This window comes from Lemur catta, chromosome 18 (assembly GCF_020740605.2).
Source record: "Lemur catta isolate mLemCat1 chromosome 18, mLemCat1.pri, whole genome shotgun sequence".
Classification (NCBI taxonomy): Eukaryota; Metazoa; Chordata; class Mammalia; order Primates; family Lemuridae; genus Lemur; species Lemur catta.
This window is the reverse complement of record NC_059145.1, coordinates 6,021,301-6,037,221: the sequence shown is the minus strand read 5'-3', so window position 1 is coordinate 6,037,221 and position 15,921 is coordinate 6,021,301. Positions and strand designations below refer to the sequence as shown.

Below are 15,921 nucleotides of genomic sequence, written 5' to 3'. Positions count from 1 at the left end.
TCTCTAACCTCCAGGTCAGGCCAGACCAGGGGCTCCCTGCAGGTCTGTGGGCACCAAGCCTAGCACACAGGGTCCTGCCTGTACCGTCTCCCGCTGACCATGCATCCTCCATGTCCCCATGATGAGAACTACCAAGACGGCCCACGCTGGGAGAACTATCTTAACCTCCACCCTGCTATATGCCTCAGATTTCACATTCCTGGTGCATGGGGCCAGGGCACACAGGACACAGCTGGATACAGGTTTATTGTGGCACTGCAGGTGAACAGGGGCGGTGTGGCCAGCACCAGCGTGCAATGGTAGTGGGGGACATGGGGGGAGGTGAGGAGAGTCGGGCAGGGCCTAGGGAACCCCAGGCTCGGGCCAGGAGTCGGGGTTGGAGCGACCATTGTCAGCTATACCCAGAAATGCTGGGCAATGACTCCAGACCCCTTGGGCCAGGGGAGCCATGGCAGCGGTGGGCAGCAGGGCTCACACGTGGGAGAAGGCATGGCTCTTGCACAGGGGCTTGTCCTTCTTGGAGTAGAAGGTCTTTCCTTCCAGGTTGATCTGACATATCTGGGAACAACAAAGGTCCAGTCACATGGGGCTGGGGGTGGCAGAAGAGGCCCCTTCCCGATCTGTCATGTATCCCAGAGGTGGGGGTGGGGCTCTCACCGAGCAAACAAAGCATGTGTCATGCCAGCTGAAGCCCAGCGCCTCCAGGAAGCGGTCCCCAGCATCGATCTTGAAGTCACAACCGCGGCATTTCGTGCCAAACATCTTTTCATAGTCTGGGGATGGAGGCAGAGAGGAAGGGGGCCTGGATTTGCACCTGCCCCCCGGCCTGTCCCTCCTTCCCCTGGCTGGGACACCCCGTACCTCGCTCGCAGTAGGGCGCCCCTTCCTCCATGTAGAAGGCCCTGTTCCGAATGGGCGTCTTGCAGGCGGCGCAGGTGAAGCAGTGTACGTGCCAGGTCACCTTCAGGGCATGCATGATCTCCTGGGAGGAGGAGGCAGTCACTCGGCGGCTCAGCCCCCTCCCCTGGAACTCTGGACACAGGAAGGCTGGCCTTGGGCCTTCTTCCTTCTCATGGTTAATAACGCACAACTCCCACACTTCTGCCTCCAACCCTGAGGTCTCCACTGGACGTCCACAGGGGTCTCCGACCTGCCATTGTCCAAAGCTGAGCTCCAGCTCTCACCCCGACCTGCCCCTCCCGCAGCCGCCCCACCCACCGATGGCAACTCCCCCACCACTTGCTCCAGCCACACCCGCTTCTGCTCACGATCCCTCCACATCGGGTGCACCGGTAAATCCTGCCGGGCCCACTTCAAGACATGTCCGGATTCGGACTGCTGCTCACGGCCTCCCTGCTGTGCGCTGTGGACACGGCCAGCTCTGGCCTGGGTGACCACACTAACCGCCCTGTGTGCTCTGACCCCTGCCCTACAGAAGACGCTGACCCTGGCCGCCACAGGGGGCCTCTGCACCCAAGCCAGGCTGCATGCATGCCCTGCTCAAAACCCCGTAGTGCTGCTCTGAGTAGAAGGCTAGTGTGAGAGGCCAGCCGTGTGGCCTTGACTGTCGCTGCTGTTCTTGCTCACACTCCTGTGGATCCTGCCCGAAACTGACGTGCCAGGTGCACCCTCTTGAGGCTTTACACTGGATGTCCCCTCGGCCTGGATCACTCTACCCCATGTATCGCAGCCTCACCCCTCACCTCCTTCAGGTTTCTGCTCAGATGTCATCTTCTCCAGGAAGCCCACTCTGACCACACCGGTCCATGGCCCAGCCGCCTTCCCTATGCCGGACTCCCAGCTCCTCACTCTGCGATTTCCTCTGTAACACCTGTCCTCCTAACATGCCACCAGGTAATCTGCTTACTGTGCCTGTTTCCCCTGTCTCTCCCCGCTTCTTCCTGCTAAAATGTAAAGTCCAGGAGGGCATGAAGCACCCACTGTTTTATTAACTGATCCACCCCAACAGTGCCTGGCCCGTGGTGGCCAGTTAACCTTGCTCGCTGTGGGCAGGAGGCAGCAGAGGCTCCCAGGGCTGAGCTGTTGTGAGAATGGCCCTGTGCTTGAAGCAGGGGGCCCCACATCCAGTGCCTGCAGGGGCCAGGTAGAGCCTCCTGTCATGGGGGATCACCTGTTCTGCCTCTAAGGGCAGTGCTGCTGGGTTCACTCAGGAATGCCTGCCTAGAAGGCTCAGGTTGAAATTGAGGTTAGGTACTAAAATGAAATCTGATTTTTATATGTTGGCCATTGATTTTAAAACTAAACAGTGTGGCCCAGGCAAGACAAAAGTATGGGTGACAAGTAGCTCTTGGACAGCCTATTTCTGACCTCTGCAACATCTGTGTCATCTTTTGTGCACCTCGCAATCACACTGGCCAGCAGTCAGTGCCACCCCCACTTCAGTGAGTTCCAGAGAGAGCGACTCGCCCAAGTCCATGCAGCCAATACATGGCAGAAATGGGTTTGGTGCCCCGGTCTGGCTGGCTCCAAAGCTGCCTGTTTCTCATGGCCTGGTGTTGCCTTTTTTAAAGGAGCACAGGGTTAACCCTAGAGGAAATGCAAGAATCTAGGCTTTGAGCTGGTGGGAGAGGGGTTCTGGCAGGGCTTAGGGCTGGGGGCCGAGCTGGGACACAGGGCTCTGCTGGTGTTCAGAAGACCCTGTGGCCCAGTTATCAATTTCTCTTTTACCCGCTAAAGTTGCCTTAGTCCACCTGCCTCTGTTGGCACGGCCGCATGGTACAGGGCTCCAGCTCCGTCTGAGCTCCCTCCACCTGGCCCTCCTGCCCCAGAGGCCTCACAGCCCGCTCAGCTCTCGCCTCATCTCACACCCTTCCCAGGTGTCACCTCCCATCACCTCTCGTGACACAAGCTATGCCCTCTCCTGGGATCCTTCCTACTGGTGTTTAACTTCCACTTAGCGGCCACTTCCAGCCACTTCTTCAGGTGTTTACTGACCACCTCCTCTAAACGGGCAGGTGCCGACACAGCCATGGAGAGCCCCGCTCTCAACCCGCGGGGCCACACCTGGGGAAGAGACGGAAGGGCACGGTGTGGGGGATCTGGCCCAGGGGGGGCGGGTGTCAGGGAAGGTGTTCCTGAGGAAGTGATATTTGAGTCCCAGAAGAGAAGGAAGGAAGGAAGGAAGCACGGAAAGGAAAGGAAGGAAGGAGGGTACTGCAGAGTGTCCCTGGCAGGGAGGACGGCCTGCGCAAAGAAAGGCCCGCGGTGCCAGGAAGGGACTCACGCAGCGGGAGCACAGGTGAGGGCGCTGGTGGTGGGTGATGAGACTCGAGAGCTCAGGACCCCCAGGCCATCCCAACTGGGCCACGTCCCTCTGAAGTGTCCCCCTACCCAAACTTCCCTCCAACTTGTCACAACATTCCCATCCCCTGTCTTGCTGTCCCTGTGCTATAGCCTGAGCACTGGGCACGTCAGGCATGGGGCCAGTGGCAAGGAGTGTCTCCAGGGAACTGCCATGCCACAGCACCGTCAGGTGCAAGGTTAGATTCCTGCCTCTCGGGGGCCCCTGAGGGTCTGTCAGGATCCGGAGTCCCCGCAAGCGGGAAGCCAGGCCCCACTACATTCTCACTACATACACCTCAGGCCTCTCCTTTCCTCCCATCTCACTTCTCCAGCTGTGAACTCCATGGGGTGAAAACAGGGCTGTTTGCACCAAATCCTGGGCCCCAGGGTGGTCATGTGACAACAGTTTCAGCCAATGAGATGAAGACAGACACACGGGCCTGGCTGGGGCAGCAGGGCCTGCCACCCAAGGCTTACTCCAGCCAGAAGCCAGTTAGGCCCTCTGGGCCTCACCTCCTCATCTGTGGCAGGGCTGATCCCTCCTGGCCCAGGGTGGGGTGGGACAAGCCAGCAGGTAGAGTGCAAGGAGAGCACTCAGACAACAGTAGGACCTTGATCCAAGGAAGCAAACCCAGATGATGTCCCTCCTCCTCTTCATGCCTACTGATGGAAACCCCCATTTTTTGCTGGGTACATGGTTGCCCAAAATAAAGACCATATTTCCCAGCTTCCCTTGTAGCTCGGTGTGTCGTGACTGGGTTCTGACCAATGGGATGGAAGCAGATGGTTGGTCGGCAGCACCCTCTGAAGATGGATGCCAAGGGGCTCTGGCCCCTTTCTTCCCCTCCCACCTCCTGCTGGCTGGGATGTGGACATTTTGGCCGAGGCCCAAGAGCCACCTTGGCTATGCATGGTAAGCAGGAGGAGATGACGGCCGAGCAACAAGACACAGGAGCCAACCAGAGCAGCCCCAGACTGTCCACGCCTGGGCTTTTTTAGGTAAGAAATAAGCAGCCGTTATTTTGAGTTTTCCACCACTTCGGTCAAGGTAACCCTCACTGATATGGACTTCACCATCACAGAGCTCTCCGGCCACATCTGGAAGCCCTGCCTCTAGATCCAAAAATAAAGAGGAAGGGTGAGGTAGGGAGAGCCTGAGGTGGGCATCAGGAGGGCCTGGGGGTGCTCCTGGCTCAGCCGCCATGTTCTGTGCAGACTTGGGCAGTTTCTGGCCCTCCCTGGGCCTGGGCTCCCATGTATGCACAACAGGAACCCTTCTCAGCTTGTCCACCCTGACTGTTCTGCCCCTTCCCCCCCAGGGTAAAGCACAATGGCTGGCTCTGCCTTCAGCCTGTGACGCTCTCTGAGTCCCCTTGCCCAGTGCGAGCTCCTGGGGGCAGGGCCCACATCTGTCTTGTTCGTGTTGCCCGCTATGGGGCACACCTCCTGGCATGCTGTCCACATCTAATGAAGAGAATAAGTCGGTGGAGACGGCCCATTACTTTAGCTGTTTTTTTAGAGACAGGGTCTCACTCTGTTACGTATGCTGGAGTGCAGTGGCCTGATCATAGCTCACTGCAGCCTCAAGCTCCTGGGCTCAGGTGATCCTCCCGCCTTAGCCTCCTGAGTAGCTGGGATTACAGGCACGTGCCACCGCACCTGGCTATTTTTTTTATTTTTTGTAGAGACAGGGTCTTCCTATGTTGCCCAGGCTGGTCTTGAACGTCTGGCCTCAAAAGGTCCTCCCACCTCGGCCTCCCAAAGTGCTGGGATTACAGGTGTGAACCACCATATGCAGCCTACTTTTAGCTCTTAACGTGCACTGACCCAAATCCCAAGCCCAGTCCTGAGTGGCAGCAGGTTTTCCCACAGGAAACCGGGTCAGACTATACTCTGTGTTTACCCTCCATGGGAAGAATAGGATTTTGAGTTACAAATTTTTGAGTCTGAATTTCTGGTTTTGCCACTCAATAGTCTCGCACACTTAAAGCCCAGCAAGTTATCTTCCAGAGCCTCAGTTTCTCGAGCACTAGGTACAGCGGACACTGAGGATTAGCCTCTCGGAAGCCTATCTCAACTCTCTTCCTTTTTGCCTTTCCCTGTCACTGAGGCTGGACAGCTAAATACTGCATCTCCCAGCTGCCCTTGCAGCTCGGGGTGGTCATATGATGACAGTTCCAGCCAAAACGATAAAGATGGAAGCCCATTCCCAGCTTTTCTTCCAGAGTGCAGAGGTAAAGCCTATTAAAAGAATGCCATTGCCCCCTCCCTCTCCTTCCTGCCTGGAGTGAGAACAGCAGCCTGGGACTTGAGCGGCCATCTGGTAACCATTATATGATAAGGCTGGGATTCTGGAGCAACAAGGTGGGAAAAGCCTAGGCCCCCAAAGGCATGCTGGACTGCTGCTCTGGCCCTGGAAATCCTGTGACAGAAATAAAGAATGCTCTCTGTCGAAGTCTCTGCAGTGGGGCTTTCTGTTGCTGCAGCTGAACGCAATCCCAACCGGCGCAGCCACCCTCTCTCACTTGAGCGCTTCCCTTCCTACAGCAGCGCCACCCTGGTTTCATTATAGCGAACCACGCATTCCCTCGCTCTTGGTCTAGGGTTCAGGCAGCTCCCCCCAAGCTCCAGAGCCGGGTGCCACTGACGCCTGGTAATCGGACTCACAGGCTTGGTTCACGGATAGTCATGTGACCCAAGCCAGGCCCAGGCGCATCTGCACAGGGACTTTTGGTGCATCACCTGGGACAGAGTGATCTCTCTTTCACCCTGTGGTACTACGGCGACTTGTAACCCTGCAGATACTGCAGCACCATCTCTGCTGCCTTCTAGGGCAAAGCGTGCTGGGGCAGGAAGCCAACGCAGATGAGAGCAGAAGCAAGTGACAGAGTCCTGAAGACCTCAGTGCCTGGACTCAGCTGGGCCTGAAATTAGCGCCTTGGGCTTCACAGTCATTTGACCCAATACCTTTCTTTTTTTGATCGAGCCCTTCTGAGTAGGACTTCGGTCATTTGTTAAGAGGATCCTGCCTAATATAAAGTGAGACCAATATAGCAGCCTGTTTATCAGGCGTTAAGGGTCTGAAGGGCTTATGCAGGGAGAGCCCCAGGCCCGGGAGCTGCTCAACACTCCTCCACGCCGACGGGCATGGGGCTCGCCTTCCCACCCACCCGCCAGCCCCACTCACGCCAGTGATCTTCTTCTTGCACTTGGCACAGCTGGGTGCATACCGCACATCATAGCAGGGCGGGCAGAAGATGGCGCCCTTCTCCTCGAAGAAGCCGCCCTCTTCCACAACCTTTCCGCACTGGCTGCACACGAACTCCTCCGGGTGGTATGCGTGGCCCAGCGCCACCAGGTAGCGCCCCCTGAGGGGAGGCGAGGGCAGTCAGAGGGAACACATACAGATGAGGCCGGGCTTTTGGCCAGAGCCCACGTGGGTCTGTTGACCACCTATTAGGAAGCCTTGGGTGGGGAAGTTCATTCTCCCCAGTTTCCAAGACACACCTGGGAACAGACAGGAGAGTGAGGAAGCTTGAAGAGGGCCAGTGCAGCCACACTGTACTGCCTGACGACAGGAGAGGCGCTTTTAGAGCAGGGAGGACCGAGTAGGGGCTGACAACTTGAGTCTAAGGAGACAACCCTGAGGAACTGGCCCCTGGGGGGGGGGGCCGGAGGCCCGGAGTGCCAAGGACACCTGGGCAGACCCTGGTGCCCACTCTGTCCTGCCTGCCTGTTCCACCCAGCCTGGGGAGGGCCCTGCATGTCCCAGATGAACAGGGGTATCTAAAGGAGGGCATCCTCTGCAGAGCTTCTGCCTAAAAACTGATGAGAGTCAAGAGCAGGCCAGGGCCAGGGCTGAGAACTAGGAAGCCTCTAGAATTTGGCACAGTGATTCCAGAGGCCTGTGTGACCCTGCTGGGCCCCAGGGAGCAGTGCATAGAGGGAGGTGCCTTTGGCCTGTCTGCTGTGGGAGCAAAGAGGGACTGAGAGCAAGAGGGAGAGGCAGAGGGGCTGGGGGGGGGGGCAGGCCCTTCTTTGCCCAGAGTAGTGAGTCCTTGGGTGCAGCTTCAGTGTGTGGTGGGCCCCTTCTGCCATTTCACAAGGGCAGATGCTGCCACTGGTTAATGTAGTTTGGGATTAAGACTCTGGGGACCCAGGCCAGGTCCCCGTCCCCCAACTCCAACTGGGAATTGAATCCTTATTGTCCCCCAGTGGCAGCTGGGGTAAGACAAATGGGTAGACAGTCTGGGGCCAGACTGCAGGCCAGGCAAGGCCAGGGTAGGAAAGGAAGGGGCCACCCACCGGATGACCTTGTGACACTGGTGGCACACGGGAGTCTTGCCGTTGCTGCTGCCGCCCCCTCCTGTGCCCCCTCCAGCAGCCGCCTGCACGATGGAGGTACGATTCTGCAGAGGTGTGGGTGTGGCCGGCTGGCTGTGCCGGGTCAGCACTGTGCTTGTTTTGTCTGGGGCGTAGCGCTCAGCGAATGCAGGGTCCACAGCCCAGGGTGGGCGGCTGGTGGGGCTAGGGGTGGTAGGGCCTGCCAGGGCCAAGGAAAGTGGCTCCAGGGGGGTGCCCAGGGACCCCAACGGACAGGGGGTGGAGCCCAGGGCAGCTTTGAAGAGCATACCACCCCCATACCCGTTTGAGGAGCCCACCACCCCCATACCTTTCCCTAAGCCCAAGCCCACCCTCTCTCACCAGGCCAGGGTTCCTGGGGTGTAGCTGAGGCTGGGGCTGGGGCTTCCGTCCTGGGCACCTGGCTGCAAGATCTGCCATTCAAGGCCCTGCATGGCTGAGGCTCCTGACGTGGCCCCTCCCCCCAACCTGGGTCCAGCTGGCCCCACGGGAGATGCCTGGGTGCATGAGAGCTGCTGGGCTGGACTGCAGGTCCCCCCGGGGTAGGAGGGGAGGACAGCTTCTCCTAGCCACGTGCAGCTAGCTGGACTATTGTCTGGAGCCGGGAGGTAGAACAGGGTTCCCACTTCTGGGGCAGCTCTTGGGGCTCCCGTCACGCCAGAGAGCTGGCTCTGATGGCAGGGGAGGGCCCCCTTTGCCAGGCACACCCTCCCACTGAGACCCAGAATGGCAGGTCCCACACTGAGTCTGAACCATCAAACATCCCCACACCCAAAATGCAAACCAGGCCCACCAAGATAGAAGACAGAGGCAGAGCAGGCAGGACTGAGAATGTTTATTTCCATGCCTGAGGCAGCACAGACCTGGCAGACAGCAGGACCACAGGGCAGAGAGGGAAGCCAGTGGCAGACAAAGCCAGGCCCCAGCCAGGCGGGCTGCCAGGGCCAGGCCAGCAGGAGGCTTAGGCCAGGGGCAGGAGAGGGGTGGTGAGGTAAGCAGAAGCTGGAGGCACCAAGGGGGATGCCAGGGGCAGGAGGAACAGAAAGAGGGAGGCAGAGAGGGCAGCTGGCCAGAGAGGGCCAGGCTACGACTGCACGTTGAGCACGTGGGCAGAGCGCTGGTGGTGCCAGTCCCGAAGCCGTGTGTAGCATGGGCTCTGCAGCTCCAGGACATACTTTTCCCTGAGGGGCAGAGAGAGCGAGGAGGAAGTGGAAGGAAGGAGAGATGGAAGGGAGGGAGGAAGGAAGGAAGGAAGGAAGGGAGGAAGGGGAATGGAGAATGCTGGCTGGGGAGCCCCAGGAGCAGACACCGGGGTAGTGGCTATAATGGAAGAGGCAGGAGGTAGGAGAGAGGGGCTGGTGCCTGTCTTTTTACCTTGATTTCTTCAGGTGTTCCTCATCCGGGTCTTGCACTGAGAGGACAGAGGCGGGCATTGGCCAAGGACAACAGAGGGTCAGCGCTCAGGCCTGGCTGGGGCCAGGAAAGTCCACCCTGCCCTGGGCCACCACTTACTGAACTCCGTGCCCGTGAGGTGGGCAAGGATGCGGAAGGAGCGGGACTGGCCTGTACCGGGCCGCGGACGCCAGTCCTCCGTGTTCTCCATCAGCCGCTGCTTGCTGGCATCTGGGGCCAGTGGCCGGAGAGGCTGTCTGCGGGGAGGGTATGGCTCAGAACCTGCTGCCAGGCTGGGCAATGGGGGCAGCCCCTCCCAGGACCTGGTGCAGGTGGGCTACCGTGAAGGGAGGGAGTGGGGAAGGGCAAGGCCGGGGCCCACTGAGTGGCTGGGTGAGGGACAGGAGGGCAGTCAGAGTGGAGAGGAGGCAGCCAGGGTGGGGAGGGGCTGCCGCCCACAGTGCAAAAAGGAAGGAAGAGAGGGACAGGCAGAGGGAGCTCACTGACTTGTCAGGGGTCTGCACCTGTGAAGGAAATAAGACAGATGGACAGATAAAAGGACAAAGGGACAGACACAGGGGGGGAAGAAAGATGGGGAGGGGTCAGAGCAGCCGGGGGTAAGGCAGCACTGACTGTCCCTGGCTCAGGTGGCCTGGCACCACATCCCAACCCTGGGCCACCTGCCGAGCGCTGCCTGGGTCGGAGCGGCCCGAGGGCGGTGCCCGGCAGGAGCCACACCCTTGGGAGAGGCCCTGGGCCTGCGGCCCCCACCCCGACCACCAGGGGTCGCGGCCGCACGGTTCTGCCAGGCAGGGCGCAACGCAGGAGCAGCAGCCGACAGCGGGTGTGGGGCCGCGGCCGGGCGGCGGGCAGGGCCACGTACCCATTCTGCTGCGGGGCGCTGTCAGCAGGCAGGGGCGCCCCGAAGGGCCGGGCCGTCTTGTTGAGGGAGGCGCTGGGTGCAAAGGTGTACCGCGGGGGGTCCGCGGCAGGGGCCAGGGCCTGGGCAGAGACAGAGTGGGGCAGGCCGGGCAGGGGTGGGGGTCTGGGTGGCAGCGGGGCGACCCCCCAGAGGGCTCCAGCTCCGCCCCACACATCTGGCTGGAGGTGAGGGGGAGAGGGGCACTCAGGTTTCCAGAGGCTCATTTGGGAGTGATGGTCTCAGCCCAGCAGGGCCCAGGGAGGACCGAGCGCGGGTGGGCACACAGCGCAGGCGGGCGGGCGGGCGGAAGGCAGGCGGACAGACAGGCAGACGCGCGTGGTACCCGGACCGTGCGGCAACCCCCGGCTCAACTCCGTGTGCCCTGGACCCTCCCCAGCTCCAGCCCCGGCCTCTCCCCTTTATTCCCAGCCAGGGATTGGGGGATGGGGGATCGGGGCACCGAGGCTGTGCCAGGGAGGGCAAGTCAGCCCTGGCGACCAAGCCCACCCTGCCCACCGCCCAGATGTCCCAGCCTGCCGCATACCTTCTGCGCTTTGCTCTGAGCCGGCTGGGCCCTAGGGGAGAAGCGAAAGCGTGATGGCTGGCCAGGCCCAAAGGGGTCCCCACCCGCAGGCGGCGCCCACACACCTGCTGAGACCCAGGCTGAGGCGCTCCCCGCAGGCACGGATCTTGTTCTGGGCTTCGATGTGCGTGAGGCTCCCCGCGTTCTCACCATCGATGCTTAGCACCCAGTCGCCCACAGCCACGCCGGCCTGCGCAGCCTTGCCTCCCGGAGTGAGCTGCGGAGAGGTGAAGGGTAAGGAAGGCCCAGACTCAGACCAAACTGAGGCCAAAGGCAGGTGACCCTGCCCCTCCCTAAGCTGCCCCACTTCCAGAACCCACAGACCTGCTCTTTCAACGTATTTCTAGACAGCTGCCGGATACTAAAGCGACCTATAAGTGGCGTTCACCGGAGCTTCACAATTACCCGGATCACACTGCTTATTGATTTACTGGCCTCCACAACCCTCCCCCATGGTCCAGAAAGTGTTAGGACATCAACAAACAGCCACCTTTGGGCTAAAACCCAAGCGTTCCAGCTAGGACCACAGCCTTTTGAAGCTCCTGCTGGCCTCTTGCTCAGGTTAGTCCACCTTCCAAATGTGCCCGCTCGCCTGTGCACACGGCAGCGCCCTCCTGACACTGCTGGCGGCTCACTCACCTCTCATGCTCCACCACCCTGTCCTGGGGCCACCGGCAGGGACCTGCCAGGACCCCTTGTAAGCTGGGAATAGGCCTGGTCATCTCCAGGTTCCCTGTGAACAGTGTCTGACTGGGGCCTAAGGTGTAAGCTGGGGCCTCATAGGCTGTAAATGGGTGTCACCTCCATGCCCTCGATTGCTCCATCACTCCCCTGGCTCCAGTCCTTCAGGCCCTGAGTTGGGAACTCCTGCTTCCTATGGCACATGAGGGGAAATAGTAGGCTGGGAATGGTCACCACCAGCATCAGCTGAGACCATCAAGGAGGGCTTCTGGGAAGTGGCAGGCCTTGGCAAAGGAGAATGGGGTGTGCTGCCTAGCAGGTGAGAAAGTCCACTCATGACAGCTTCGAATGCCAGGGGAAGAAACCAGGACTTGGCCTTGAGGGTAGAGGGACTGCTTGCAGTTTTAAGACCTAGGATAGGGTATTTCCCAGGACCCTGATAGAGGTGACCCCGACAAACCCCACTGGGCCCAGCCCTGTCAACACAGGCAGGCGTGGCTATCTATGGGTCTGAACCCACGGGGCCACCCAGCCATCTGGCAAGGGACCTGGAATGCACTGAGCAGGCTTCTGTGGGGCAGTGAAGGAAAGCAAATTTACACTTCACCGGTGGGGGACTAGGGGCTGCCAGTGGCCCCAGGAGGCTCCTCAGGTGGGCCAGTGCACAGGCTGAGCAGAGGCAGGGAGAGGGGAGCTAAGAGGTGACAGAGAGATGTCACAGGGCACAGCACTGGGACAAGAAGGGAAAGCTGGCTTTGACTGTTTCACGCTTGCATGGGAGGTTAGGAGAATAAGAGAGCTGGGTGGCCCCTCTTCACTCCCTAAATTATAATAGTAAGAATAGCAGCTTATATTTAGTGAGCACCCAGTACTGCCACATATTGCCACTGAATCCTCCAAACAACCCTGTGGAGTAGTCTGGGATTATACCCATTTTACACTTGGGAAAACACACAGAGAGGTTAAGCAACTGATCCCAAGTTACCCAGCCAGTAAGAGGCAGGGCCAGGATTTGACCATGACCCTGAGGCTCCAGCACTCTAGGCACCTCTGCTGAGCATGAGGACCCAAATGAGGAGTCAGCCCAACTGGAAAGACTCCCTGATCCCTGGTTGAGTTTGGGGCCTGGATCCCCTATCTCACCTTTTAGTTCAATCCAGCCACTTCTAATGGGCATGGGGAAGTGACGCCCTGGAGGGGAAGTGACTTACTCAAGGCCATGGTGAGTCAGTCAGTAGAAGGGAAGCCTGGTCCAGCCACTCCCTACCCACAAGGGCTGGCTCCTGGGAGGTGGGCTGAGGCCGAGGTAGGGGTCTTGGGGTGGGCAGGAGCAGCTGGCTCTTGGAAGGGGCAGGGGTGGGGACCACTTCCTTCCTTGGAGCAGGGAGGCGGGAAGCAGGGAGGGATAGGGGAGTGGGCACAGATCGGAGAGTGAAGCAGAAGCGCGGGGGAGGAGGCTGGAGAGAGAAGCAGGGAGCAGGCAAGCCAGGGGCAGGGTGAGGCCAGAGGGCCCAAGGAGGGGAAAAGCCAGGGGGCTGGACACTGCATGGGGTGGGGGTGAGTCAGCCTGAGCAGCCCAACCCCCCAGTCCCAGACATTACCTCATCTCAGGCCCAGGCCCACAGCCAGCCCCATCCCTCCCTTTTCCCTCCCTCCTCCATTCCAGGGTCAGGGGAGGGGGCGGGGGCCAGCCTAGCTCAGAAAAGACCACCCCGCCCACCCACCTGGGCCTAGGTCCAACTCCAGGGCTGGGCTCAGCTGGTGGCCCCACCCACATGCTGGGGCTGCTGACAAGGGAGCCTGGGTCCAGAGTGCCCCCAACTGGCCACATCTGAAAGTCATTCCCATCAATGAAGAAAGGGAGACCCAGACCAGCCACCTATACTGGCCAGCACCTTACAAGGGCAGGGGATGTAGGGTAGGTTTTCAGGGATGACAAGGCTTGAGGATTGTGTAGGGGGATGTGGGTGTGGTAGGGGCACCACTGCCCTTAGCTATCCTGCTGGCAGGGCAAGTTCCAGGAGAACCCCATGGGAGGATCCCTGGGAAGAGCAGTGCCTGCCTGCCTGCCCTGGCCACCAAGCCCAGTCCCACAGACAAACTGCCTGGAGGCCCTCTTAGGCTGGGCAGTGCCTGGACAACCCTCCAGCCCACTCTGGGCTGGGCTTGCTCTGGCTTCCTGCCACAGCTGCCAGCCCACCATTGCCTGGGTGGGTCTCTGGGCAGGCGGATGCAGGGGCAGGAAGTCCCTGCCCCCCGGCTGACCCCCAGGCCACAGTCAGAGATACCAGCCAAAGGGCTGGCCTCACTCACTCTGGGCAGGCAGTTTGCTCTGTGTCCCACAACTGGACCCTACAGCTGGGCTGCAGCCTGGTGACCAGGCTGAGGGGCCCAAGGATAGGGTGCAGGAGTCTAGGCCTAGGCCAGCCCTTTTAGGCTCCACAGACTCTAGCCACTGTTGGCTATCCCAGCATGGGGCTGCATTCTTGGGCATATAAGGCAATCCCCCTGCTATAGGGAGGAGTCAGCCCCCAGCTCCGCCCCACCAGGGCAGGCTCTCAGGAGTTGGAGTCAGGGCCCTAGAACTGAGCCCTCTCCCACACTTCTGCTTGGGGTCAAAGGCCACTGCATCCTGAATGTGGGTGGGGATGCAGGTCCTCACATAAGCTGGGGAGAGACCTCCTGTTCCTACCCACAGAAAGTGCAGGCCATCCTGTGCCTCAATTTAAATCCCACTGAATGAGCCCCTCCACCTCTCCAAGTTCCCTCACCTGGAGAAACAAGATGAGGACTGCTATTCCCTATGTGGCAGTGAGGCTGAAGGGAGATCCCATGTCAGAGTGCCCTGCCTGTAGCCTGGCTCCAACCATTGCTCTCTCAAGCTCAGATACTTCCTGGAGACCTCAGGTTCCCATCATGCAGAATGGGCCTACCCCCGGCCCTCAGCGGTGGCCATGAGAGCTTGGTGGAATGGCAGCAGGTACAGTGCAGCGCTGGGAACGCTCGGGGGCTCCTGTCTCAGTACCCACCTAGGTGGAAGTCCTTGCAGCAGGTACCCACCACATCTCTGGCCTGTCGGCCCCTGGCTCACTCCTGCTCAGACTCCTCCCGTCACCCACTGGACATGGGAGCACTCAAAGGCCTGTGGGGAAGCCCCTCCCCAACCTAGGCTCACCCGGGAGATGGAGAGGGGCACATTGAAGTCCTTGCCCCCTTGCAGCCGGAAGCCCCAAGGTGCTGGCCCCTCCAGCACTACCTTGAAGGAATCCATGGTGCTGGCTCCTGAGAGGAGAGAAGCGAAGGTGAGTGTCTGGCATGGTGAGCAGGCAGGCCCAGCGCAGGACATTAGCCCTGGACATGTGCCAAGCAGGCACTGGCAGATGGGAGCACACCCAAGGCACAGGTAGGCAGGTATCTCATCAGGCTGGGCTGGGCTGCTGGCTGGCAGACCTTACTTTAGAAAGACAGGAGCAGGCTCCCTCCCCCAGGGACTGGGGCAGTGAGGGGTGCCCGCAACCAGGCTTGGGGCTCTCTTCACCCAGCGGTGGGCTGCGGGACTAATTTGGCACGGCCTTCCCCCAAGCCAGCCTGGAGCTTCGGGCTGTGGGGTGAGTCAGGGGCCGGTTCTCCTCTCCCCCACCCCCAGGTCCCGGCAGGCAGGCCGCGACTGGAGCCTGCTCGGACTATATAAGGCGTGTAAGCTGACACTGTGCGAAGAGCCAGCGGAGGGAGCACACGGGGGCTCGGGACGCGAGGGGGAGAGGAGGGGAGGGGAGGGAGGCGGCTGGAGCGGGTCCTAGCCATTCCCAGACCAGTCTAGGCTGCTGGGAGCCAGGGCGGGACCCCTGGGTGCTGAAGGAGGGGGCGGGAGCGGGTTGAAGCCCCTGCAGAGATCGGTGGGGGCCAGCACCCCAAAGCGTGGCGAGGAGGGGGATCCATCCTGGAGCCCAGTGGGGGTGGTGCCTCCCACACCGACGTGACTCAGTTTCCCCTAGTCCTCCGCCCGGGCCCCATGCATTGGCCGGTCCCGGCCGCAGGAAGCGGCGCAGGCGCCAATCTGCCGCACCGCAACGGGCTTCGCGGCAGGAAGGCGGGGGCGGAGGCAGGGCCCGGGCCCGCGGGAGGAAGCACAGCGCTGGCCACGAACGCCAGTGCGCTTTGTGGTCCTCAGCAGGCCTCGGGCCCCCGCCTGGCCCAGCCCAAGACGCCCCGCATGGTCGCCAGTACCTGCTCGGCCCCGCCGGGGCGCTGCTCGGCGACAGGCTCCAGAGAGCCGCGCGGGGACGGGCGGCCCGAGTTGTGACCCCGCCCCGCGGGCACCAGCCGCTTTGAGCCCACGGAAGGGGCGTGGCCACAGGCCACGCCTACGAGCCCCTCCCCGCCGGTGGGACGCCCCGCCCAACTCCTCCGGCCGGGTAGCAGGCGGCCGCTCGCGGGGCGGCCGGGGCGGGTCCTGCGCTGCGGACGCCCCGCCGGAGACGCCGCCCGGCCCAGTCCCGTGCGCCTCCCGCTGACGAGTGAGGGGACGCGGCCTTCGAAACCGGCGAGCCTGGTGCTAGTCCTCTCCGAACCTTCGTTTCCTCCTTGGAAAAACGGGACAATAATCCCGCCTCTCAGGGCCGTCGGGAGGGCCGGTGTTTTAGGCACAGCCACTGGCGGCTCCAGAACTTCTAAATCA

At 60.9% G+C, this 15,921-nt stretch overlaps 1 protein-coding gene across 17 annotated transcripts; it reads right to left on the bottom strand.

Annotated features, from left to right (window-relative positions):
- Positions 1–227: 227 nt before the first annotated feature.
- On the bottom strand, positions 228–15,552 carry PDLIM7 (PDZ and LIM domain 7). Of its 17 annotated transcripts, none has more exons than XM_045530546.1 (14): positions 15,471–15,552; positions 14,419–14,525; positions 10,628–10,779; positions 10,524–10,554; positions 9,941–10,059; positions 9,561–9,581; positions 9,178–9,314; positions 9,040–9,076; positions 8,008–8,078; positions 7,609–7,846; positions 6,491–6,671; positions 862–1,150; positions 658–773; positions 228–558 (listed from the first exon to the last, which is right to left on the bottom strand). In XM_045530546.1, exons 2-14 carry the CDS (start codon positions 14,512–14,514, stop codon positions 472–474), a joined length of 1,575 nt encoding a protein of 524 aa, XP_045386502.1. In that variant the 5' UTR covers positions 14,515–14,525; positions 15,471–15,552; the 3' UTR covers positions 228–471. The 17 variants fall into 17 exon arrangements, with proteins under 17 accessions (XP_045386502.1, XP_045386512.1, XP_045386504.1 ...); XM_045530556.1 differs by having other exon boundaries at positions 862–982; XM_045530548.1 differs by having other exon boundaries at positions 8,008–8,069.
- Between the last annotated feature and the right edge of the window lie 369 nt (positions 15,553–15,921).

Excerpts from the sequence above, each read along its gene's own strand:
- PDLIM7 (XM_045530546.1), bottom strand. The coding sequence starts at position 14,514 with ATGGATTCCTTCAAGGTAGTGCTGGAGGGGCCAGCACCTTGGGGCTTC. Across the intron at positions 10,060-10,523 it reads CTCAGAGCAAAGCGCAGAAG|GCCCTGGCCCCTGCCGCGGA; the intron begins GTATGCGGCAGG and ends GTCTCTGCCCAG. Across the intron at positions 559-657 it reads ACACATGCTTTGTTTGCTCG|ATATGTCAGATCAACCTGGA; the intron begins GTGAGAGCCCCA and ends TGTTGTTCCCAG.